Source organism: Hypoxylon fragiforme (genome assembly GCF_022984875.1).
Source record: "Hypoxylon fragiforme strain CBS 206.31 chromosome Unknown GGS25scaffold_10, whole genome shotgun sequence".
Lineage (NCBI taxonomy): Eukaryota > Fungi > Ascomycota > Sordariomycetes > Xylariales > Hypoxylaceae > Hypoxylon > Hypoxylon fragiforme.
Window position 1 is genome coordinate 1,465,607 of NW_026054765.1, and position 23,432 is coordinate 1,489,038.

At 46.3% G+C, this 23,432-nt stretch overlaps 9 protein-coding genes across 9 annotated transcripts; 4 read left to right on the forward strand and 5 right to left on the reverse strand.

Moving 5' to 3' along the window:
- Nucleotides 1–659: 659 nt before the first annotated feature.
- On the forward strand, nucleotides 660–1,468 carry GGS25DRAFT_528302 (uncharacterized protein; the record flags this gene model as incomplete). The annotated part of the gene is made up of 1 exon (XM_049265177.1): nucleotides 660–1,468. The coding sequence occupies one exon, from the start codon at nucleotides 660–662 to the stop codon at nucleotides 1,425–1,427; it is 768 nt and encodes a 255-aa protein (XP_049112349.1). The 3' UTR covers nucleotides 1,428–1,468.
- Nucleotides 1,469–1,996: 528 nt separating this feature from the next.
- On the reverse strand, nucleotides 1,997–4,935 carry GGS25DRAFT_86876 (ferric reductase NAD binding domain-containing protein). Its single transcript, XM_049266086.1, has 4 exons — nucleotides 4,263–4,935; nucleotides 2,686–4,206; nucleotides 2,139–2,620; nucleotides 1,997–2,012 (listed from the first exon to the last, which is right to left on the reverse strand). The coding sequence occupies exons 1-3, from the start codon at nucleotides 4,427–4,429 to the stop codon at nucleotides 2,587–2,589; spliced, it is 1,722 nt and encodes a 573-aa protein (XP_049112350.1). The 5' UTR covers nucleotides 4,430–4,935; the 3' UTR covers nucleotides 1,997–2,012; nucleotides 2,139–2,586.
- A 462-nt stretch (nucleotides 4,936–5,397) lies between these two features.
- On the forward strand, nucleotides 5,398–5,960 carry GGS25DRAFT_510754 (uncharacterized protein). Its single transcript, XM_049262672.1, has one exon. The coding sequence runs from the start codon at nucleotides 5,611–5,613 to the stop codon at nucleotides 5,818–5,820; it is 210 nt and encodes a 69-aa protein (XP_049112351.1). The 5' UTR covers nucleotides 5,398–5,610; the 3' UTR covers nucleotides 5,821–5,960.
- A 1,375-nt stretch (nucleotides 5,961–7,335) lies between these two features.
- On the reverse strand, nucleotides 7,336–9,248 carry GGS25DRAFT_510757 (ubiquitin-conjugating enzyme E2-16 kDa). Its single transcript, XM_049262673.1, has 6 exons — nucleotides 9,070–9,248; nucleotides 8,830–8,946; nucleotides 8,526–8,571; nucleotides 8,344–8,373; nucleotides 8,043–8,226; nucleotides 7,336–7,980 (listed from the first exon to the last, which is right to left on the reverse strand). Exons 2-6 carry the CDS (start codon nucleotides 8,871–8,873, stop codon nucleotides 7,841–7,843), a joined length of 444 nt encoding a protein of 147 aa, XP_049112352.1. The 5' UTR covers nucleotides 8,874–8,946; nucleotides 9,070–9,248; the 3' UTR covers nucleotides 7,336–7,840.
- A 1,219-nt stretch (nucleotides 9,249–10,467) lies between these two features.
- Nucleotides 10,468–12,331, reverse strand: GGS25DRAFT_510762 (acyl-CoA dehydrogenase NM domain-like protein). The gene is made up of 3 exons (XM_049262674.1): nucleotides 11,912–12,331; nucleotides 10,799–11,824; nucleotides 10,468–10,741 (listed from the first exon to the last, which is right to left on the reverse strand). The coding sequence occupies exons 1-3, from the start codon at nucleotides 12,123–12,125 to the stop codon at nucleotides 10,695–10,697; spliced, it is 1,287 nt and encodes a 428-aa protein (XP_049112353.1). The 5' UTR covers nucleotides 12,126–12,331; the 3' UTR covers nucleotides 10,468–10,694.
- A 761-nt stretch (nucleotides 12,332–13,092) lies between these two features.
- On the forward strand, nucleotides 13,093–15,729 carry GGS25DRAFT_528314 (uncharacterized protein; the record flags this gene model as incomplete). Its single annotated transcript, XM_049265178.1, has 3 exons — nucleotides 13,093–13,353; nucleotides 13,422–14,081; nucleotides 14,136–15,729. 3 exons carry the CDS (start codon nucleotides 13,093–13,095, stop codon nucleotides 15,579–15,581), a joined length of 2,367 nt encoding a protein of 788 aa, XP_049112354.1. The 3' UTR covers nucleotides 15,582–15,729.
- Nucleotides 15,730–15,743: 14 nt separating this feature from the next.
- On the reverse strand, nucleotides 15,744–18,281 carry GGS25DRAFT_510766 (Adenylosuccinate synthetase). The gene is made up of 6 exons (XM_049262675.1): nucleotides 18,025–18,281; nucleotides 17,940–17,950; nucleotides 17,769–17,843; nucleotides 17,653–17,683; nucleotides 17,179–17,593; nucleotides 15,744–17,134 (listed from the first exon to the last, which is right to left on the reverse strand). The coding sequence occupies exons 1-6, from the start codon at nucleotides 18,057–18,059 to the stop codon at nucleotides 16,427–16,429; spliced, it is 1,275 nt and encodes a 424-aa protein (XP_049112355.1). The 5' UTR covers nucleotides 18,060–18,281; the 3' UTR covers nucleotides 15,744–16,426.
- Nucleotides 18,282–18,841: 560 nt separating this feature from the next.
- On the reverse strand, nucleotides 18,842–19,947 carry GGS25DRAFT_87076 (integral membrane protein S linking to the trans Golgi network-domain-containing protein). Its single transcript, XM_049266089.1, has 2 exons — nucleotides 19,515–19,947; nucleotides 18,842–19,455 (listed from the first exon to the last, which is right to left on the reverse strand). Exons 1-2 carry the CDS (start codon nucleotides 19,760–19,762, stop codon nucleotides 19,056–19,058), a joined length of 648 nt encoding a protein of 215 aa, XP_049112356.1. The 5' UTR covers nucleotides 19,763–19,947; the 3' UTR covers nucleotides 18,842–19,055.
- Nucleotides 19,948–20,681: 734 nt separating this feature from the next.
- Nucleotides 20,682–21,127, forward strand: GGS25DRAFT_526330 (cytochrome oxidase c subunit VIb-domain-containing protein; the record flags this gene model as incomplete). Its single annotated transcript, XM_049264964.1, has 2 exons — nucleotides 20,682–20,921; nucleotides 20,996–21,127. The coding sequence occupies 2 exons, from the start codon at nucleotides 20,682–20,684 to the stop codon at nucleotides 21,125–21,127; spliced, it is 372 nt and encodes a 123-aa protein (XP_049112357.1).
- Between the last annotated feature and the right edge of the window lie 2,305 nt (nucleotides 21,128–23,432).

The window sequence follows — 23,432 nt, forward strand, 5'->3', positions numbered from 1 at the left end:
GCCTAGCCCCTCAACCCCCCCTGAGTCTTCACCAGCAAGGTTGACACTCACCACTTACACAATACACAAAACCTATACATTAAGTCCGGTGAGCTTATCTCAAGCTGACATCTAGGACTTGTCAGGAGTCATATAGCACCTACCTACCACGAGCGGATCACATGTGTACCTACCACCAAGGCACGGCGGTGCTACAAATCTCGAGTGCGAAGCAGTCATGTCGGGGAAATAGTTAAAAAAGGCAACGTAACGCATGACAATCAGTTGGAATCACCACTCGGAACCCACGCACGCGGCTGTGTATGTGTTTGTGTTGGAGAAACCATCCGTGAAGAAGAAGAAAGTCATTCGTTGCCCTGTGAGCTGTGTACAGGAGTCATAGCCTCACCGAGGCCAGGAGGCAGGTAGGTAGCGCAAACATATAAAGCCCGAGAAACAGAATTCCACGTACCTTGATAGTTGTTGAATGTAACAGTTGGGTAACCATCCATCTAAAAATACTCTCTAAACCGGGATCTCGTAGACTTAAAACATTAGACTTAGCATGAGATGCCTACCTACTGATCACAGATAGGTACTATATATTATTACCATCAACCCAGAACCCATAGCGACCTACCCAAGCATCTCGTTCCACACATCCCCCCCGTGCCGCCGCGATGTGCAGAGGCCGCCGCGTCTTCTTCGCCTGCCTACACGAAGACCACGACGTGACGCCCCCGCGGCAAATCATCTACTGCGAGCGAGCCGAGCTCCAAAGCGACGGCACCAAGAAGCCCTGCATACCCGAACCCATACTGCCCCTCACGGGCCTCGACGACTTCGCCAGCGGACTGCTATGCACCGAGTACTGCCCGAGCTGCCAGGACAGCTCGATCGCCCACCGGCGCGCGACCGACACCTCCATGTTCGGGAGCAGCATCGACAGCCGGATGCTCGACCTCCCGCGCGACGTCACGATCGGCACGCCCTTGAGCACGATACCCGAGGAGCCAGCAGCAGCAGCACCACCACCACCACCACCACCTGAGCCGGCAAAGGACCCGTTCAAGTTCGACTGGGACATCGACAAGTACCTCGCGGGGCCCTCGTCCACCTTCTCGCCGCTCCCCGCGCCCTCGGCGCAGTCCGAGAGCGACTGGGCGAGATCGCTCCTGCCATCCTCGACATCAGCGGCTCCCGGAGCAACGACGCAGACGAGCAGCGACTGGGCGCGGTCGCTGTTCTCGTCCTCCTCCACCTCGGAACCGTCATCAGCCGTAGGGCCCAACACGTTCTCGTACGGCGCCGGCCTTTTCCTTCCGGAGGGGTCCGGGTCCTCGATTGCGACGAGGGATTTCCAGCTATTTGACGACGACGACGAGGCGGGGAGCGGCGCGCTGAAGTATCCTGGTCTTCTTGACTTGAGCTTCTTGGACGATTTGTAGGATATTGCGAAGAAAATTTGGCTAGGTAGGTACCTAGGGAAAGGGGAGTGGGGGTCTAGTTGTATCGGGATAGGATAGGGGGGATAAAGGGACAGCTTTATAGCCCCTAGTGGCTGAACAAAGGCCATGCCTGAGTATAGGCCTATGTACCTACCTACCTACCTACGTCAAGGTAGGTATTATAGAGGTTATAACAAACATGGTTTGCTCAATAGAGGCTCCCCATGGTTGTTGCGCGAGAACTTAATCTGCTTAGTGAATATATTAATTCCCTCGCGCCCCAAGGTCATCATTACTTGCCGACCACATTATTTGTATCAGTCTGTCTTACATATGCGTGTACCTTAGCGCAGTAAAGCAACGCTTCGTCGGCAAAGCTACCTGCACATAGTGTATCTCTCAGTAAGCAGAATAAGACATTATACGTATACATCACACCCCCCGAAACAACCACCAGACCACGCGCGTTTCAAACCCGCCGTGGCGGGCCCACTTATGCCAATCCCACGTCCGAGGATGATGTCCGTGGGGGCTTGTCAAGAGCCTCGTCGCTTATCTCTAACGTAGCAGTTGATATCTAGATACCTAGGTAATCAGAAGTTGGATAGGTATGAGTAGCGAGTTTTAATTCCACTGGTTTAGTTATCGAGCCGCATAGAAGAGGCTCTTCCTCTTTACTTTAATACAACATTTACTAAGAATTGAACTTACTAGCAGAAAGGGGTAAAAGGCACTGTGGCTGATAGGACACCACCGTCAAGAAAGTCTCTGACATAGCTAGAAAAGATTGAAGTCTAAGCGTTAAAGATATCGCAGATTTAAGTGAAATAGGTACAATGGTATATGGTAATCAATATCTACGGTTTTTATATATGATGCAGCTCCGTGTTTATCCATCTTTTCCTCCCCTAAACATCGTGGAGTTGTTCGCTGCCGGCAGGGGGACACCTGCGATATAGTCCAACATAGTCCGAAACTTGAGGTATATATTAATTCAATTCATTCCATAGTATCCCAGGGTTGAAGGGACCCGGAATTGGTTACGAACGAGGCTGATTAGCACACAAATACAGTCGTCTGCGCCGGCGCCAGTAGTGGGGTAAATGCTTGGGGGTGTCCTGATAACATGTTGACCAGTTCTTGAACATGATCCGCAAGATTAAAAGTTTTCCTTGCCCCAAACAAAGGAGAAACTACATTCTAATTAGCACATACTCTCCGAGTTGTTCCATAGCACATTTCTAGATTTCCAACTTACCCAGGCTCACTGTATTTGTTACAGAAAACGTGTAGCGCGCTACCCAGACCCTTTGGTCCACAGAAGAACACACCCGCCTCGGCAGGCGCATGTAGTTTTCGGATACCTCGGAAGATCATATCCCAGTTCGGTCGTCCGAAATTCGTCGGACTTCGCAATCCGGTAATGGTGTCCTTGTCGGCGTTGGCATCGTTAATCATGATGTTTGTCGCATCATCGGCCTTTATCTTCGCCGTGAGATACGTGTGAATCTCGATTCGGTTGTCGACATCTTGGGCTTCGATGGCCATGAGAAGGGAGCGGAACCACTCGAAGGAGCCGAAATCTCTGCAGATCCAGAAAAAGTACACCTTCGCAAGTCGCGTCTTCTTCTGGGGGTAATTCATGCGATACCAGATCGACTTCAGAATCGATGCGAACGGTGTGACACCAATACCAGCACCGCAGAGAACCGAGACCTCATATTTGAACACATCCTCTGACGCAGATCCAAACGGCCCGTCCACATAGACACGCGGCAGCACACGCTTGAGCGCAGGATCCACCTCGTTATTTTGATCGTCGACTCCCACAACCTTTGAAGAATCCTTGCTTTCCTTCTTTCCAAAGTCGCAGCCGAGAGCCGTAGAAACAGACCTGGTGAAGTCTCCAACCACTCTCATATGAATCGAGATGTAATCCTCTTCGGGAGCGCTTGTCAGAGTAAAAGGGTGGTATTGCCATAATGATACTTCCGGGCAGCAAAAGAAAATATACTGTCCAGCTTTGGTCTTGGTGTTTTCCTTCTTGATTTGGATTTCGCACACGTTACTCGGATGCTGGATGACCTTCGATATGTAAGTCTTGTGGCGTCCACGTAATTCACGCGCAATTCGCTCAGCCAGGTATGTGAACCCCCCAACCATCCAGTACTGCCAGAAGACACCAATGGCAGAGCTACCAATCGAGACGCAGAAGGGTGCGAAGTCGGGTTGAACCATGCAGAAAGCGCCATGGAAGGACCAGAAAAAGAAGAAGACGATAAACAAGTGATGCGTGTACCAGAATCGCTCGTAATTTGCTCGTCTGGGCTTCTCGTAAGAAGTCATGACCATTCCCGTGAGCGCAATCAGCATGACATATCCTGTCCAGCCCGGACCCGTCACCAGATTAGCGACCAAGAATCCATAGAATCCTAGGTTGTTCTGAGCGGCAACCTGGGCCAAGTTGTTCCAATGGGCTATCGTATGTACCCATGAGAAGAAGAAGATGGACCAGGCTGTAGTGATGTGGAAGGTAATGTTCTTGTCGAACTGGATAATGCCGTTAAGAGGTGTTTGTCTCGCAATCGAGATAAATGTTCTGCAGACGGGCAGTAGAATTAAGGCCACATCCACGTGAAGCACCAGTGCTGCTGATCTTGCGATCATGTAGGTTGGCCCGAGGACAGTTCTTGCTCCTTGAAGGCTATCTTTGACAGCGTAATTGACGAATCCGAAGGCAAAGACCAAAGCATGGAGAGCCATGAAAACAAATACGAAACTAGAATAATTATCAGTATGATTATTCTGCAAGAGGAACTTACAACTAGCACCCACAATCTTCGGTATCCTTCGTTGATCATCCACTTATCGAATTTTTCGCGCATCGTCAATTCCTTTTGTCGTTCCTGTGTCATCTCACCCGACAGCAACATTCTCGTCAAGGGCGTCCATCTTGACCTCTCCGATGGCTTCTCACCACCATATTGAGCGTTCCAATCCATCTCGACCAAAAATGTTCTGCAGTGTCTCGTTCGTGGGTCGTATATGCGATAGCTTCGTACGTTGAGGTGTTGACCGAGTCTTCAAAATGCCAAAATATTTTTCCACAGTTCTCCTAATCCAACACCACCAAATACCTCCTCTTATTAGATTTCTTGATTATATTCTAGTATCGCCACCCTTGGTACGTTAAAGCGGGAGTAATAATAGCTAATTCAGATCCTGCTGAACTGGCAAAAAGCCATGGAATAAAAGATGCGTTGACGGAATGGGCAAGTAGGACGGTCAAATGAATGTAAAATCGGCGTGGAAGCCTGCTATCGCAGCCGCCTGTCAGCCAACGCAAGAATCGAACAGCGCACCTACAAACCAACAAGGAGGGAAGCGTTTGGGAAGAAGCGAAAGGGAAAGAAGAGAAAGGGTTCCGAAGATCTCATGCAAGAAGCGGGAGAACGGTGGATAATATGGAAGGCCGCCAAGAATAGAAAAACATCAGGCCATTTTCCGTGGATCATACCTGGGTTACCTGGGTACAAGACGACTTGCCGGGGTCAACGCCGCTGTAGCTTCGAATATTAGGTCAATTAGGTATAAAAACCATCTAGAAACACGGGTAGTCTAGTTTTAACAAATCATAGCGAAGAGAATTAGACAGGCATGGTAGGCAAGCAGGGGCAGGAAGGGAAAAAAGATGATATGATGATGATGGGTTTGAGGGAGGAAGCGTAGGAAGAGACGAGATTGTATTGTTGTATTAGTGACTTGCGGCGGCGACAAGTGTAGGCGAGGGTCTGGGCGGCTGAGGCTTGAGACTAGGTACTAGAGACAAGCATCAGGGGGTGTTTAGCAAATGGGTCTTTCCATCAGGTCGAGAAATGGTTACAGTCTTAACGCAAAATGGTTTGAGGTCCCGAAGCAACGAAATTGGTGCTAGGTTTACTTGTGGGTTGGTAGATGTCATATTTTTTGCCTTGCATTGAAGCGACTGACATACATGCATACATACATACATACTTACATATCGTGATAAGTAACAGGTTGTAGGTGAAAGAAAAAAAAACATTCATATGGAAGCAAGAAGACTGCATTTGAAGATTCGCTGAAGACATGGATTGTATTCACCTAACATACCTAGGTTAGTAATATTCAGTACATCCTGTGGTAGACTGCTAGGTCTTCGTTCATGTCCCGTATGATACTCGGATCATACACAGGGATGTGGGCGTGGGTGTGGGTAATAGCACGGCTACCATTACGGCAACTTGTCTCGATACAGGATGGATATGAGCTGCGTAATCCTCAGCATACGCAGTCAAAACTTTTGATGCTAGAGCTTGTGTCATTTGTGTCGTTTGTATCATTTGTATCATTTGTATCGTATGGGCGGCTTTGAAGGTTGTGAGTACATCATTAACAATGTGCACTGCATCAGTGCATACCTAGGTAGTTACAACTTGAAGACTTGAAAAAAGGAAGATGAGGGAGGAGGGCGCGTTGAGGCTTGGTCTCGGAGTGAATTGTGGAAACAAGGAGGTCAAGGCTCAAATTATCATTGGCCCAATGTGACAAAAGATCCACGGCGCCTATGTCCGCCTACGCCTCAGATTGTTTCGTCAAGGGTCCTTGACACATTCGAGACTGGGGCCGCCAAGGTTCTGCAGTAAAAAGGGACAGAACATTGAAAAAGTGCAAGGGCATCAAAACGGCTAAGCGCCAGTCATCTTTTATGCAGATGCTAATTACTAAATAGTAAATACCTTTTACATGAAATAAATCATAGAGAAAATCTCCATTTATACGGGATAAGTTAATAATCTGATGCAATATTCTGTACTATGCCGTACGTCGAGATCTGATATCGGATTTAGCGTCTTGGCTAATCTTTCACATCTCGGCCACGTCGGCAGATTGACGACAAGGGAAGTCGTAATACCTAATGCCAAATAACTATGTAACTATGTAACTACGTACAAAATTTGAAAATTAAAGAACATTTTGAAGCACGCGGCTCGTGAGCAAACTCCACTTATTTGTTCCATTTTCCATCCCCTTAGTATTAAATGGAACCATTTTCATTGAGATAGGAGGTTACATAAAACTTACCTAAGGTCACTGATAGGTAACTGTTGGGTAACAAACTTACCAACTAATCAACCCCTTTCCCTTTTCTCACCATGTGAGCAATGTGAAGTTGACAATGAAGGCTCAGGAGTGCTGAGGAGTTTGTAGAGCACTCCCCAATTAACTACATAGTACCGTTCTCAGTCCTTAACTAAAGCTTACCTAGGTACATGCCTATTCGATATGTAAACATACATACCTAGATATGCACTGACAACCACGACCCAAGAACATCATGTTTTGGTATCGGTCACATGGCGTAATGTAGCCGTTCATGCTAGATAGATCCCAGAGTAGATCTCCTGGTTTAACACGACGTAGTGTGTGTAGTATGGGAAGGTATACATATATCTATCGGATCAAGTCAACAGCGAGGCCAAGGTCAATCTACGTTCTGATGAAACTATCACGAAATATGCAGTCTTGTCCCTCCCACCTCCATCATGTTGTGTTTACTAGCCCACCTAGATCTAACTCGGACCTGGAGAGGCGTTGGTCCCCACCGAATCCTACAAAACAGTAATACCCAAATGAGAACGTCATCCATATCTTCGCTGTGTTCCTATGGATTCAATCTGCCTCCTTACACCCCTTCATTCATAGGCTAATGCAAGCCCAGTGCTGCCAGTAAGTCGCAATCCCTCTCTAGAAACGCCCCATCACCGTACGATTGAGAAGGTACAAACATTTTAGGTCATCATTCGATGAGGTTGAGCGGCTAAAATAAGGGGAAGATGCAATAAGCGCTACTTCGACTCTTTCAGCCTATCCTCATTGTCTAATTAAAACACCTTCGTTCCAAATAAAAAGGATTTTATCATAGGTTGGTAGATACCTGGGCAGAGGTCAAAATGGCATTGATCGCAGTGAAATTGCTCAGGGAAGAATTAAGTCACGTCTGTCTAGAGCATATTACTAGATTCTATAGCAAGTAAACGCAGCGCGGAGAGAAGGGAAATTGTGCATTATAACAGATCCGAGGCCAATGTTTAAGGAGGATTCGAGACGCAAAGCTAGAAGTCCTCCGGACAAATGCCTGTCTTTCGTCGTAAAACCTTTTCAATCCTAGCAAGTCATTCTCAACCCTTTTCCGAAAGTCATATACTCTTGGCTCATCGCGAGGCACATAGAGCCATAGCGACGAACCACCAGACACTGGGGAAATGCAGTTCCTATTGCTTATGTTGGAAGTTTCATGAATCCTTTCCCGTATCACTATCAATAAGTGCTATGCTCACTGCTCCCTCCATCTACCTTGGATCCATGACACTCGATCGCCCATGCTCCTCGTCCTAAATAGCATATTTACGGGTCCACTCGCGGGCCGTAGCCTCGTACCTTGCGCGGTCGGTCTTGTACACGTGTGCGATCTCGGGGACAAGGGGGTCATCAGGGTTGGGGTCAGTAAGCATGGAGCAGATAGATAGGAGAACTAGCAAATATTAGAACTCAGGCTCAACATACACAGGACGGAGGAGCAAAAAGCTGGCTTACCCTTGGAGATGGTCAACGCCGGACTCCATTGGTCTCTTAGGATGTCTAAGCAGATACTGCCATTTGAGTTGATGTTGGGGTGGTAGATACGAGTCGTGAAGTTGACCTTAGGAGGCTTGAATGGGTAATCTGTCGGGAAGTGGATGGCGAGGAAGAAAACACCGCCTGAGTATGGTGAGTCACCCTATCATGGCTAGTTAGCATCATCAACTAAATTCTTTACAGGCCATTTAACCACTTCAGCCTCCAAAATGAAGGCCAAGAGATTGGGAAGGATTTAGGTATTAGGGAGAATGCTTACAGGTCCCATAATCGTCGCTTGCCAGTGAAACTATTAAAAGCGAAAAGGTCAGCAGTAGTTCATGACGCTGTGCGATATGTATGCAGACAGAAACGTCCACTACATCGCTAATCATGCCCAACTGAGAAACTCAGCGGGTAGATAGTTCAGCGCTTATTATTGTTTGGTTAAATGATGCCTACCAGGTCTTCTCCGACGGGCCCAGCAGAGCATGATGAGGGAGGGTCGCTATAATACGATACGTTAGCAAATTTCTATTCCATTCTGAATCCAGCTTATACATCCCATGATCATAACCATCAAAGTAAAGATTAATATTTTTTCAAATGAGGCTGTCATGTAAGATAGACCCCGCTCTCTATCTGCCTTTCTCAAGTTGGCCCCACCTTAGGCTCACTTAACACCAGGACAAGAGGCGGATCGTCAAACAGACGCTCGTTATGTCAGAAAAATGAAATGAGAACGAGAAGAAAAAAATTAACATACCGGCCCAGGTCTGTGAGTTCCTTATTGATGCGCTTCAACGCCATTGTGGTAGAGATCGGTTTTTTGCTGTACGTATGTTTACTTGCAGAGGCTGTTTCTCTGCTGTCGACGAAACGGCTATTTATACTTGCGGTCAGTATAGAATGCGGGAGAAATAGATGGATTTTGAAAGGCAAAGCCTAAGAAAAAAAAAAAGAAGGCAAAAGTTTTTTTTTGAAGGAAGAGAAGTTTTCAACGTACCAGAGCGGGTTTTCGGTTGAGAAGAAGTCGATCTCTATGAGGTCAGAAGGAAAGATGGCGTTAAATGTAGTTGTTTTCGGATAGGTTCGTCAAAGTTGTAGATGCTGAAAGATAGTAGCGGGGAGAAGGGGAAGTCAGGCAGGTTCTTTCAGGTGACGGAATGAATGGAAATGCAATATCTGGAAAGCACAGACCATGTCAACGGTACTAGGTCACTGGTAGTATTATGTATCATTATGTACCTATGTAGTCAGTCACAAAGCAACTTCAAGCACTGAGAGAGCACTAACCTTTGAATCTAAACATTTAAACAAGCAAGCGCTACGCACCGTTTTAATTTAATCCAATCAGAGCCTTATTCATACAAGATACTATGTATGTACATACAAATCATTGATGATTGACGCAAGTTTTGTCAGTGTGCTCCAAATCGAGTGGCTGAGAGTGGCTCAGCTACGTGTGGGTCTTACATGCATATGCACATGTGTACATGTACTATGTAATGTATCCGTACATACATAACAACATTTGAAGTTAACAAGTTAACAACCGTGGTCCATTTCTAATCCGTACCTGGTACTTTGTATATCTGGGCACTGGGCAGTGGCTCTGGGGCAGTCATAACATTATTCTGAACCTTGAGCCGAACCAATTAGACCAATGAGATAATGTTGGTGTGTTCAAATTGGGGCCCGAAGAAACGGCACCTCGAGTTTGTCTGGTAACACGACAGGCATAGGCCCCGTTGCCGCCACCACCGAGCAGAATGACCCGACTAAATTCTAGCCTAAACGTGCCTGATCTTCCTTTTTTGCTGACTCTCCTGACTCTCCTGACTCTCTTGCACTCTCCTAAGTTCTTCTTTGCCCTCAAATGATATCAATTGAATCATGCTGAATATCATCCGATTCGTCAAGACTTCTGAATAAGTGGTAGATTAGGCATTACCTTTGCTGCTGGCCCAGGTAACTGCACCAACTGCACCACACTGTACCTGCCTACTAACTACCCTAGGTATGTACAATATGTACGATATTAGGTATGTATACGACCTTAGTTACGACCTTAGTAGGTTCATAATTAGGTACGATACTTTATTCAACCTTGACAACCTTGTCAACCTTGATGGTCACTGATGACGCCGTCAGTAAAAACCGAGTATGAATATGGAATGTTTCGTACTTACTATTAAAAGTGTAGATAGATCAGTGCACAACTTATATACTGTAACGCGGTGGACAATGGACATATATAACCTAGTAGATTAAAAGCAATCACGTTCGCTCTAGGCGAATGCTTTTGATAATGTTTTTCGAGTACATACATGAAAGGGGGTGAGTAGCTCATGTACAACCCCACTAACCTTAGGTTAGTTAGTTATACATGGTGTATTTGTATGAAAAGGGTAACTATGCCATGTTTCTATTTATATGAATCACTACCGCTATCAATACAAATGCTTGGATGCTCAATAAGTAAATCATATTGTCACCCATCAGAATGACTTTATTCCAAGTTATCCCATCAACTCTACTACTACGTACACAATTTTATATACATCATTCTTGGACAGACGTCCTAGCTTAAGGTAGCCTGCCCATTCTATGTAACATGATAACCCAACATTATACAAATGCTTGCAAGCCAGTTATGGCTCTTCCGAGGATAAGACCTATACCAGTATTAGCAACAGTCGATAGCTTCAGGGGCCAATGTATCGAGTACTTACTATGTATATCACTCTGCCCTTCATACGTCTGGGTCACAAATAAGTTGGCCACGTGCCTCCCAATAGCATACTCGTCGCTTACGGCATTGCCTCCGAAAATTTCCTGCAATGCCCTCGCATTCACAAGTGCCCGATCACAATTCTGTCTTTTTATCATACTAATCATCTCTGGCGTGGCTTTCCCTTCATCCTTCAATCTACCAACCTGTATTGACGCTAGTACGCCATACGCGGCATCCGTTGCGGCATCCGCCAGTTTCTTCTGCACAAGTTGATATTTGGCAATGGGATTTTCCTTGAACTGTTTACGTTCCAAGGCATATGTCCGTGCCCGGGAGATGCAGTCTTCTAGGGCACCCATGGTTCCAAAGGAGATGCCGTACCGGGCACTATTCAGACATGTAAATGGGCCAGTTAAGCCTTCGACATCCGGAAACATATTTGCTTCCGGAACTGGGCAGTCCTCCATGTGAATCATGCCCGTAATGCTAGCCCGAAGGCCTGTCTTATTCTTGATTTTCGGCGTCTCGAGCGTACGAGGGGGGCAATCCTTCCTATCTATCAGGAACCCCCTAATCTTTCCCGTGTCTCGTAATTTTGCCCACACTAGGAGCACATCCGCAATAGGCGAGTTCGTAATCCAAGTCTTAGAACCACGGAGGAGCAGATAGCCCTTTTTGGTTGGGTGCGGCCGCGCGCTCGATTGCATGGATCCTGGATCGCTTCCATGGTTGGGCTCCGTGAGGCCGAACGCGCCCAGCAGCTTCCCCTTTGCCATTTCAGGTAGGTATTTCTCTTTTTGCTCCGCAGTGCCAAACTCATATATACCGCCCATAACCAAAGACGATTGCACAGACATGCCGGATCGGTACCCACTGTCTATTCGTTCTACAGCTCGGGTTATTAGGCCGGACGCCACAGTCGAAGCGCCGGCGCAGCCGTAGCCATGTAGATTCGCGCCGAGGAGGCCCAGTTCGCCCATTTCCCGCAGGATAGCAGGGTCATAGTGCTCAGTGCGGTGTGCCTCTTTATTTTGTATCAAGTAGTTAGTAAGTAGGTCTAGAAGAAAACAGGGGAGAAAGCAAGGCGTAGATTATATTTGATGATACTCACGTAGCACTCGCGGTAGCAATTGTTCTTGACAATACCGCTCTGCCGTCTCTGATATGGCCAGTTCCTCCTCGGTGAGCAGATTCTTGCTCCCTAATGGATCCTCCCAATCAAACGAAGACCGAGGAGCCGAGGCATAAGCTCTACAAGCTTGTTGTGGCTTCGCAAGGCCGACAACTAATGGTCTTGAGGCCCGCGATATTGGTAGACGGAACATGGCTACACTCTCAATTGAAAGGAATTGAGGTGAGCTCAACAAGACTTTTCGGGGTCGCCCATGGAGATCAATCCATGGAGGGTGTATGTAGGTATATGTATTATGTAGTTTGCATAGGTCGTTGTGGGGAAGAACAATGATGTCTCCCTTTGCGGTCTCGGCATTCCTCGGAAATAAACGTAAATAGTTTTACTAACGAGATCGGCTACGGACGGTCCACCTAGTTCAACTCTCGACTACGATAGTACAATTCTCATCGTACTTGTACATAAAATGTCATAAATACCTACCCTGGGTAACTACTTAGGTACATAAAAAGTAACCTCCTTGTCTTTTTCTAATCGTTAACTACATAACCTCAAATTGAAACATGATCAAGTCTATGTGAAATCTGCTATTACAATGTTCTCAGGCGTTCTTTCTACAAGTTGTATCTTGTGGAGAATAGAGTTTTCTTCATACATGCTACATACTGATGTACTACATTAAAGGTACATATTACTAAGAATTGTTGAACGACCATGAGGACCCAAAGGCAGCTTCTTGTTATAGAAACTATATCATTAGGCAGGAGCCTTGTAATATATGATGTATAGTAAGTAAGTAATGTAAGCAATGTAAGTAGGTAGGTGCTATGTAACATTTCAATCCTGGACCTTGAAAATGACGGACAGTTGAGCTTCATCCTTTCACTCAATCCAATGTCATGTACCTCAGACGCTCCTCTATCAACAACATCCTTTAACCTCTATCATCTATCCCTTCACCCCTATTACATAGTTCTCTCTATTTCAGTACCTAGAAAAATGCCATCCACTTTTACCAAGTGGCGATATATCCTTAAAGCCTTTAGTTTCCGTCTCCGCCGTCGTCTATCAGCCTTCTTCAAGTATCTCGGCTCCTATCTCGTAAAGCCAAAGCATGACCCTGAAGAGTCATGAAATCCTCGTTATGTCAGCAGTTAACTATGGATTCCCGCCGGTCACTACCAAACAACGCCTCTTATCGCCTAGTTCAGCAGGATACCCCTACGGCGGTCGATGTCCTCCTCATAGATGCCACTCTTACGGTTGTCAATCCGCCCCCGGCGAGCAACATCAGAAGGAGAACAGTCGAGAATTTGAGGATGAGCACTGGCTATTTTCACCCAAACCAGACCGCTTGCACTTACGGGTGGCCAGTTCCAGTCCCCCTTCCCGTTGCCAGGCGCGTCGGGCCACCGAAAATGGTAGAGATTGGCCGCTTGCACCAGTAAACCTCAATCCAGTTGAGTCCAGGTACTCTAAGTTCTGCTAGGAACATGGGACAGAAGATGACCTAATCTCCCTCTGGTTATCTGGTGTTTCTTGTCCAGACTGCTTGAATGAAGAAGCCAATTTGACGAGACAGAGCACGCCGGTTGGTCTTCGGAATTCTGAAGATAATGTCATGATCTTATCCAAGCCCACCTGCCCACGTATTGTGCTACAACCTGCCAAGCGAACCCGATCGCGTACACAGTCTCGGACGGGCCTCGATGGGCCTCTCAGTTCTAACAGCGATAGGGTTTCCAAAGCGCTGCGAGATGATCTCAGCGATTTAAAAGAGTCAAGTCGTAGTGCAGGTCAATCTGCTAGCTCTCAGAAGCTCAGATCTAATACTTCTGGGTCTATCGATTGGGAGAAGAGTTGGTATAAAAGAAAGCCTCGGCGGAAACATGATGTGTCGGAGGCGTCAAATCTTAGATTGATCTCACCTCCTAATGCCACCCATTTATTTCCAGCGGCTCATGATCACAATAATCACCAGATTAGTGATAGTAGCGATGGCGAGGATGATGTGTCAGATGGCAAGTCTTGTTCGTATCTCTCACAGCATGACGCCCAGTTTCACGCCATTCAACGAAATGGTCTTCATTCATGTCCAGAACTTCACCGACAGTTGGACGAATTTGATAGGTCATTATCAAAATTGAAGGTTAGTGCTGGTATTATGGATATTTTATATACGTTCAACTAATCCTGATTCTAGACTCGTGAAAATCAAGAGCAGACTTCTCAGTCACGCCCTGAGCTTGACCAGGGTCGACATCGACATTTTCATATTCGTAACATTGTTACTAAGCGCTTTCGGTCACTTGGCCAAAAGCTTCGGCATTCGGGCTCTTCTAACTTTTCAATCAGATCCGAATTTCCAGCGACCCCTGATAGCAGAGAACGTCGGCTCCTTGCCCGCGATTCGGCGGATATTTGGCCGTCATCCGGCGCCGAAACTCCGTTGTACAACACCCCCGAGTCTGACATTACTTTCACGCGTGCTACTGGACATCACATCGACCCTTTGGCAATAGCTGGTATGATGATTGCCACAGCAGAGCTCGATCGACTCTCATCAAGAGCAAGTCTAGACCAACTTTCTAGAACATCTGGATCTTCGACAGGTCTTTCAGGGAGTTCCCCTATCTCGTACACGCCGCTTCACAGTGGGGTTACAAGTCCTGACAACGAAACGTCTGCATCCGAGTTGGCTACCATTGATATGCCTCCCACGATGCCATTCAATACACCTGCATCGTCCGCATCACAATCTGGTATAGGGACCCCGGTGTCGAGGCCATCACAGCGGCGCGGACACAGACGGAGGGGGCAGCGGAGTCGTCTATCAGAAGTAACAACACCCGATGAAGTCGCGTCACCAGCAGAATCTGCCGAAGAATCTGTGGAAAGGCATTTTTCCATCTCTTCCCAGATTGACACACTTCCAGAATGTTCTTCCATTGCCAATGGCGGAAACGATGATAACTTGTATCCCAAGCCGTTGGCGATCAACCGGGGAGACTCTGAATCTCCAGGCAGCCCTTCGGGCCAGGCAACTCATCCCCTCCCTCTCATCGGGTCCGGTGGACCTGGGAGCCCGCAGGCCTCGGGAGACTCGAAAAAACTCAATGTCCATGAGGAGATATCTGCTCCTACTCGAGTCTCGTCGATAGGCAAAACGCCCGGGCCCACGTGTGACCAAAAGGCCGCCGAGGACGTGAAACTGTGGCCTGCTGTTAACATACCGCTCAATGTTAGGCATGCTGCCCTGTCTTCCACTGACCAGACCGACATGAAGGCACCAAGAATACCGACAGAAATGTATATTTTTCAAAGGTCGAGTGCCATTACTATGGCTGTAGATGACATGTCAACCATGACGCTTGAGACTGTCGATACGCTAGCTATGCGCGAGCCAAAGGAAAGAACAACTTCCGATTCTTGCCATCCAGATACCTGGTCAGAGTCTCAAGGCGAGCCAGGAAACTCGGATCCATTTTGTCCTCCAGACTGTCTCAAAAGCGGGCGCAGCAGCCAAGATAGCCACTTCAGGCCTTCATTTCCCACGAGGCGGCAGGGCAGTAGCGAGACTGTTCGTAGGCTAGAAGTTTTTGAGAAGCCAGTCTCTAATGGAGACGATAGTTCTCAAAAAGAATCATAGCGTAAAGATAGTACGGCCTAAGGCATGTACGGGAATAGGAATAGAGTGCTTGGTAGAGGAAGATGATAGTGTTAAGCAGTATTGAGTATACGTGAGCATCGGTGTAGTGATATATCTTTCTTTAGTATATGGCAGACCACTGTAAGGCTTATAAAATTGCATGTCTCATATATGTCATGTATACCTTTCCATGCTGCCATATTGACCACGCTCGGCGGCACCTACGGGAAGGATATCACTTTGCCACCAAAGAAAAAAAAAGCCTACTAACCTAACGAGAATCAAACAAAACCGAGGAGGTGTCCCAAGATGCCCCCTTATTTATTGTCCCTCCATGCATAGTACCAACCTACCTACTATGTACCTTTTCATAGAATAAGTACATGAAAATAGTGGTGTCTGCCTCATCTATACTCCCCTCACCCATCCGTTCCCTTCCTAATTGCCTAGGTGCCTACCTAGGTACAGCAGGTAAGCAACCAGGCTATTACTATCTAAATCCAAATCCAAATCTCGATCTAAAAGCGCCTTCACATGGTTCTGGGAATTATGGTGAGAAAAGTAACCTTGAGCCTTTCCTTTTTTTTTCTCCTTCTGTATCTTTCTCCTTATAGACTTGTTTCTCTCCCCTTTTGGTTGAAATATGGATTGTATGTAGGTGGTATGTATGTTTGACAGCAGGAAAGGACTACTACAAACGTCAAACGTATAATGATGATGATATCTTACTTTATCTATCCCCGGCTACAGGAGAGCCGCCGTTGCTCTTGCTAAGTAACATGTAGAATACGAACGAAGAACGAAGAGCGATACATTATTAGGGTCCAACCCCGTCCAGAGAGATATTAACGAACCAAGATATCCTCTCGGTTAGGACCACAACCGACCCACTTGATCTTTACGCCGACGAAGTCCTCGATGAAGGTGATGTAATCCTGGGCCTCCTTGGGGAGCTTGGCGAAGTCCTTGGTTCCCGTGGTCTTGCTGTTCCAGCCCTTCAGGGTCTTGTAAACTGGCACGACGCGAGAAAGTAGCTTTGCGCTGGCGGGGTAGGCCTTGAGGATCTCGCCGGTATCGGGGTGCTTGAAGTCCACGGCTACCTTGATTTCCGGGAAACTGTCGAGGATGTCGAGCTTGGTCAGGTTCAGGGTGTCGTAGTGATTCACGCTGTTGGAGTACTTAACCGTGACCAGGTCCAACCAACCACATCGACGTCTACGTCCAGTGGTAACGCCAAATTCGTGTCCAATCTCTTGTAGCTTTGTGCAGACTTCGCCAAAGTCTTCCGTAGGGAACGGCCCGGAGCCAACGCGGGTAGTATAGGCCTTCAAAACACCGACAACGGAGTCGACTTTTCGGTAGTCGAGGTTCAGCCCAGCCATGACGCCACCAAAAGTAGTCGAAGTTGATGTCACAAAGGGCCAGGTACCGTACGTGATATCCAACAAAGCCGATTGGGCGCCTTCGACCATGATCTTCTTGCCTTGCTGTTGAGCCTCCTCAATGTATTCGACATCGTCCACGGAAAAGGGGCGGAGTTTTTCACGGAAGTTCTGAGGGGTTAGAAGAGAACGTTGAAAGGAAAAAAAGTATTTACCTCGAGTTCTTTTATCTCCGCCTCTACGTCGTATCCGTCCAGGTCTCCGCCGAATCTTAGCTTGTAGTCTCGCTCCATAGACCTAATTCTGTCTCCGAAGGCATCATCGTCAAGTAGATCGGCGAGAAGCACAGTGCTTCTCTCAGCCTTGGAGGTGTAAGCAGGTCCGATACCTTTACCAGTTGTACCTATGTTCTGCTTGCCGAGCTGCTTCTCATGAAGACGGTCGGCTGCGGCGTGAAGATCAAGATTTAGTGCGCAGCGTGTTGAGACCTTGAGTCGGGGCTGACAGTTTGCGACGCCTTGAGCCTCAATCTTGGCGAGCTCAGAGAAGAAAGTGGGCACGTGAAGGACAACACCAGGTCCAATGATATTTGTCGTTTCCGGGTGAAGCAGTCCGGACGGCAGCATGTGGCTTTGAACTATCAGCAAGGCTGTATATAGAGGATGATGAGGGATATTCAGACAACATACAAATCATAAGATTTTCCTGCAGTGACCACGGCTTGGTAGTGAAGGAGTGTTAATAATAGTATAGTATAAGATGACATTATAAGTAGAATAGAATGAATATCTTAGGAATATCTTACTGTGACCACAATTTCTTCCTCCAGTAGCCCGAGCGCAAATCTGGACCTCAGAGCTTAGGATATCGCAAAGCTTGCCTTGGAATAAGTGAGCATGAGTTCCCGTTGCTTTATTGGGTCATGCCAAAAGCCAAAGGCCAAGCAAAAGGCATTGATGGCGGATCACAGACTCACCTTTTCCCTCACTGCATATAGGAAGAAGAAGAGACCAATTAGCAAATACTCTTTAAGAAATAGACACAGAATACGGTAGCCTTACTCTCCCCATTGAACACCTAACACGATCGTAGCCATGGTGGGTAGATTTTGTAATATTATATGGCGTGATAGGATATGATATGTGATCTTGATTTATGGTTGATACAGATACAAATTCCAAATAAATAAGAGTGAAATCTGAGAAAAGAGTCACAATAATAATTTTTTAATGTTTTCTTAGATTCTTTAGATGATGCGCGCAAAACATGGAATTGCATGGCGGGGTGGTGGGGTAATCGAACTAACGCACTAACGCACTTAACGGCGCCTACCGGGTAATCGGGCAAGGCAAGTTTTACTTTTAAGGTTGGCTGACTTATTTTTCCTTATTCCTCCAGGGCTTAATATTTCAAACTTGATGTTAGTAATAGCACTGAGGCTAGCAACATGTCGACATCGTAATACCTCTTCGGTCCTTTTTCCTTTAACAGGTGATTTGACATACGTTCTATGTGCTCACTCATCCTTCTCTCTTGTTCCCTTCTCCCTTCTTCATAACGACCTAAGGTCGATTTTAAGAAACAGAGAAAATAATACCAGGATACTCTCTGTTCAAAGCGTATACTTTGATTCATACCCTTGGGATTTAGTGGTTTCTCTATAGGCAGACAAAATGCCTACATGCTAAGCGTGCCTAGACACCTACATACCTAAGGTATATAGCTCAGGCAGGTCCAGAATCGGGACTGGCTTTCTACCTAGGTCGGTGAATTAGTTGATTTGTATCCCACGAGTTTGTTTGTCTTGAAATACATGAATTTGCCCCTTAGAAGACCAAAGAGTTTTCATGTCAAGCATGACTTCCTTATACCCTATGTAGGTACCTGTCTTCACCATAGTATGTGCTTTGCCTCTGCTATTACCCCGTCCCTATAATCAGATATAATATCGTAATATGTGGCACGCACACACAGTCTCGAGACTGCGGACGTCGTCTAATCTTCAAACAAGCCAACGCCGTGCAATGCAATATCCATACAGCATGGAAAAAGAATCCATCAGATCCACAGCAGATAGGAACCATGGTGTTCGTCACCGGTTCCCGTCATTTTTCATGCCAACCATTTCGTATTCACCCGCCCCGTCTCTTCCCCTACCTCTCCCACGGCCTCTTGAGAAGCCCATTTCTTCGTCACCAGGCTCCCCACCCGTATTTCTGTTTTCTGTCGCAGCCTGAGAGCTTCCTTCGCCGTTAGCGGCGTTCCTCCCGTTGCCCCCAAAACTGATAGGCCGTAATTCCCTCCACCGACAGCCGTAAGTGCCCCCTATTACCGTAACAACACTCGATAATATTAGCGTCGCCCACCATGCAACGTGTCGTGGAAGGAATCCAGTGTAAAATGTGACGATAACGAGATGGATGAAGTGGAGGGTAAGCGCGAAGTCGAGGACAAGCTTCGATCGACCTATAAAGGACATCATGGCTATGACTCTGTATGATTCTACTGTCAATATTACTCTCCTTACACTGGAATATCAAGGGAGACCAACACAACTCCGGCACAGCATAGCCAGACAAAGCCCAACAACCAACCCTGTGTGGTATCACCGCGCATCTCTGCCCACCCAAAAATGAGGTCCAGCTTGAATCGCGTGCCGGAGACTAAGGATGTGAACAGCATCAAAACTAGCGCCGCAGCATAGTATATACTCTGTAGTGCCGCGATCTGGCTAAGGATTCGTAGAGGGGGGAGTTCGTTCACTGCGCCGGCCCGCGGCGGCCTTCTCCTCCTAGCCATCTTCAAAGGTCTGGTGTAGATCGACGGAGGCGAAAGGGACGGAAATCGGATCTGTCGTTTTTCGAACACGCCCAATCTACCAAGTGTGGGTCGGCTTCAAAGGAAGAATGGAAAATATTATTATGAATGAGTGGACGGAAGTAAATTTTAGATTTGTTGATGATTTGTCTTGTTTCGCGTTATAAGGTACTCATGTCTATCCTAGGTACCCATGTAGGCTATTTAGGTAGGTTGTTATTAGCATAGGCAAGTTCGTTCACGTACAGACAAATATAATATTCGTGGGTGCGCAAGGTGTTCGAACTATTAGCGGATAGGAAACATTGAAACTACAACTGTTTGAGTTGTTTGAGTTGTATGAAATGGATGGATGATGGATGGATGGATGGATATCCAGATGATAAGATCGATATACCTTAGGACGTTTAAAAAAGGTATAATTATGATTACAAGTGCTCAGGTATTAAAGTGTAACCATATTCTGGTGAAGTGTTTAGAGGTTGAACTAAGTTATGCGCCTGCCTACCAATTATTCAACCATAAATGAATGGGCCCAAGATGACGGCGCACTAATACAGAATGGGGGAAGAGAAGAGAAATGGAAAAGGGTGACGCAGGGGTTCTTGCCCATTTCTTGCCCAATTGGTTAATTTTAAGCCTCTGCCACTAGGCCACATATGTATTAGTGCAGGCTTAGATCGAAGAATGATTTCAATTGAAGGTTGAACACCCCATGTTACATAATCATCATTCATTTGTTAAGCCTTGATAAGATAAACTTCAAGTTATTATACCTGCATAATAGCTCGCATAACCATCCTGAAGGTTACTGAATAACTTCAACAGTCGCAACGAACGACAAGCGCCCACCCTATAAAGACCGTTATACTATTAAGTTAAAAAACAGAAACGATCTATCATGGGCCTTTTCGGTTTCTTCGCTTCGGCCGACGAGAAGCGCAAAGAAGAAGTACGCACCGGCTCCCGCGCACCTGACAGGACAGAACGAAAACAGTGCTGGGATGCGCGCGACAACTTCTACAAGTGTCTCGACAAGCACGATGTGATCGATTCACTCAACGGAAATGGAAAAAAGATTGCCGACAAACAGTGTGCCCCAGAGAACAGAGCGTTCGAGGAGAACTGTGCCACGGCTTGGGTTCGTTATACTTGTTCTATACCTAGTTATAGGCAGATCTTGGAGCATGGCTAACTCAACCTGCTTTCTTCTAGGTCACCTACTTCAAGCGCTTCCGAGTCGCCGACTACCAAAAGAAGAAGACCTTCGAACGACTAGAGAAAGAGGGTGCCAACAAGATGGCCGGCGAACAAATTGGAGATCTGTCTGGATCGAAAAAAACATGAAATAGATAGTGGTCGCTTTAACGACTTGGAAGAAGACCATTAGGTCCATTCATGAATATATGTGTACCGTACTGTACATAAAGAGGAAACCCTAAACGATCATGGAGAAATGTACCTACTACTGGGCACGGTCTTCAGATTGAGATGGAATCTGACGGAGACCTAGCCTCGGTAGCTACCTAGGTCAGCTCCTACATCTTTTAGAGTCAGATAGCCCGAACTAGATCTCAAGATCCCCCCAAGATGTGAGGACTGGGTAGGTGTTCTCAGAGGACTCAATTTGGCTAGGTTGAAAGATTCTCTAGGAGAATTTATTACTTGCCATTCCTCAAAGCAGGTCCCCTACTCTAAACCAGAATTTGATCTTATTCTAGTATATTGGCTAAAAGCCTGGTAGCGGAGATGACCGGTTATGATGAAGAGCTAGTTATCAGAGTTTGAAGCATGAAAAGAGTGTGCTTTTCGACTGAATATTGCCGTTCATGGGATGCCATGGTTAGTAATATAATGAGACAGTTCTGAGTAGGTTACCAACTAACAGGCTACTTATCTGCATAACTGCCTTCTAGTTATGTAGATTCAATGACGATGTTCATTGGGGTTTTAAAGAGTTCATGTCCCCTAGGCGGCAATTAAAAATGCTTGTGGAGCAGACGTTTGTTCCAGCTCTTCAGAATCGGCTTCTACTTCCGGAAAATTCGACACTATGGATGTACGTACGCCTTGAAGAAGCTACGTGCATATAATTAACGGTCGAGCGATTCACATCGATTACCAGAGGCTGCGTTTGCGTGGTCCTAATGGGACACTGCCGATAGGGGTGAACCAGTAACAAGGAGATCTTGATGCTCTGCTAATAACGTGACGAACATGATCTACAAGGCGGCTGGTGCCGATAGTCCGGTATAGTTGTCTTGGCTTCGTGTGAACCAGGATAGGGAGCTAGGTATTTCGATCTTTGTAATGGTAAGATTCATGGTAGTCATTTTGCAGAACCAATGGTGCGGGTATTTATGTAAGTGTTGGTTTGCATCTGGGTACATACCCTCTAACATAACGGTGTCATAACCTCCTTACATAGTAAGTAGTATGTACTATGTAGTTAGATGCTTCTAACCTAGGCAATTATGTTGGTACATACCTATCTAGCCCCGGAGGTATTGATGGCTTTCGTAACAGCGTAAGAAACATTAAAGGAATAGGTAGGAAGATGTTCCAGTGGATCCTACATAATCCTTCAATGGGTTTTCTACCACTTTCTACCACTGTAATGTACGTCAAAAAAGATTAAAATAAAAAAAAGATTGGAATTGGAAATGTCTCGGAGTCGCGGCACAAAGACAAAGGAAAGTTGGGTGAGCAACAGAATTGAATGGGTCCAAGCATGGGTTTGGGTTACACCTGGTCGAGCTGAAGTTTTTAATTAAAAAATTGTATTGCTCTTGCCAGAGCCACGCTGCCACGCTGAACTTTAATATTACTTTCTCATTTTTCTTTGGCCCGGCGTCTTCGGTGAGTTGATACCTGGATACTTATACGCTAAGGCCAAGTCGGAATCGGAATCTCGGCAAACTCTCAACTTATTATTGTTCAACATTGAATGGCAATGGCAGCAGTGCAGCAGCTGTAATACAGCACTACAGCACTACAGCACTGAGGTTTTGCATAACATTGAAGATCGGAAATTGAAGGCCAAAGAACCCGATACTGGAAAGATGCTACAGATGTAGGGCTCGGACGTGGGGGCATATCAATAATCAAGCACGAAGAAGTCGAAAGAACAGGTCAATCACGCCGTTCACTAACTAGTAACTATTCCTATGCAATGCATTTATGACCTATGACATAAACCAATGCATCATAATGGATACTCAAATGAAGTAGATCCATAAGTAACTATCATGGATCAATCTGTCAATGTCAATATCGAAAATCGTGGCTTAGCAAACCTGACTGCTGAGCTTGGGTGCTGGGCCCAATCACGCTGTTAGCTTTGTGGGAGCCCCTGACAGCCCCTGCCGCCCTGCAGTCCTAGTATGAGCCATGATAAAATGCACCTACTGACGCTACCGTGCTGTTTACCTTACCTGCCAGCTGCTTACATAGGTACCTAAGGTACCTAACAGCTGAACTGCTGAAGTGTTTACCTAGTAATGTTGTAGGAGGATTCATTTGATATGAATTTGGTGAATACCTATGAGCATCAATACTAAGAATATTGGAGTGTAAGGTGACGCGTCGTATACCATAACCATCTTCACAAGGGAAAAAAAAGAAGGAAGCCCATCCTTTTCGACAAGACATT

Coding starts and splice junctions, on each gene's coding strand:
- GGS25DRAFT_86876 (XM_049266086.1), bottom strand. CDS start 4,429: ATGGATTGGAACGCTCAATATGGTGGTGAGAAGCCATCGGAGAGGTCA. Junction 4,207..4,262: donor AACGAAGGATACCGAAGATT/GTGGGTGCTAGT, acceptor TAATTATTCTAG/TTTCGTATTTGTTTTCATGG. Junction 2,621..2,685: donor AACAAATACAGTGAGCCTGG/GTAAGTTGGAAA, acceptor ATTAGAATGTAG/TTTCTCCTTTGTTTGGGGCA.
- GGS25DRAFT_510754 (XM_049262672.1), top strand. CDS start 5,611: ATGTCCCGTATGATACTCGGATCATACACAGGGATGTGGGCGTGGGTG.
- GGS25DRAFT_510757 (XM_049262673.1), bottom strand. CDS start 8,873: ATGGCGTTGAAGCGCATCAATAAGGAACTCACAGACCTGGGCCG. Junction 8,572..8,829: donor GAACTCACAGACCTGGGCCG/GTATGTTAATTT, acceptor ATCGTATTATAG/CGACCCTCCCTCATCATGCT. Junction 8,374..8,525: donor GGCCCGTCGGAGAAGACCTG/GTAGGCATCATT, acceptor CGCTTTTAATAG/TTTCACTGGCAAGCGACGAT.
- GGS25DRAFT_510762 (XM_049262674.1), bottom strand. CDS start 12,125: ATGTTCCGTCTACCAATATCGCGGGCCTCAAGACCATTAGTTGTCGGC. Junction 11,825..11,911: donor ATTGCTACCGCGAGTGCTAC/GTGAGTATCATC, acceptor TACAAAATAAAG/AGGCACACCGCACTGAGCAC. Junction 10,742..10,798: donor AGGGCAGAGTGATATACATA/GTAAGTACTCGA, acceptor ATACTGGTATAG/GTCTTATCCTCGGAAGAGCC.
- GGS25DRAFT_510766 (XM_049262675.1), bottom strand. CDS start 18,059: ATGGCTACGATCGTGTTAGGTGTTCAATGGGGAGA. Junction 17,684..17,768: donor AGGAAGAAATTGTGGTCACA/GTAAGATATTCC, acceptor TTCACTACCAAG/CCGTGGTCACTGCAGGAAAA. Junction 17,135..17,178: donor CGGAGATAAAAGAACTCGAG/GTAAATACTTTT, acceptor CTAACCCCTCAG/AACTTCCGTGAAAAACTCCG.
- GGS25DRAFT_87076 (XM_049266089.1), bottom strand. CDS start 19,762: ATGGCTAGGAGGAGAAGGCCGCCGCGGGCCGGCGCAGTGAACGAACTC. Junction 19,456..19,514: donor CTATGCTGTGCCGGAGTTGT/GTTGGTCTCCCT, acceptor AGAATCATACAG/AGTCATAGCCATGATGTCCT.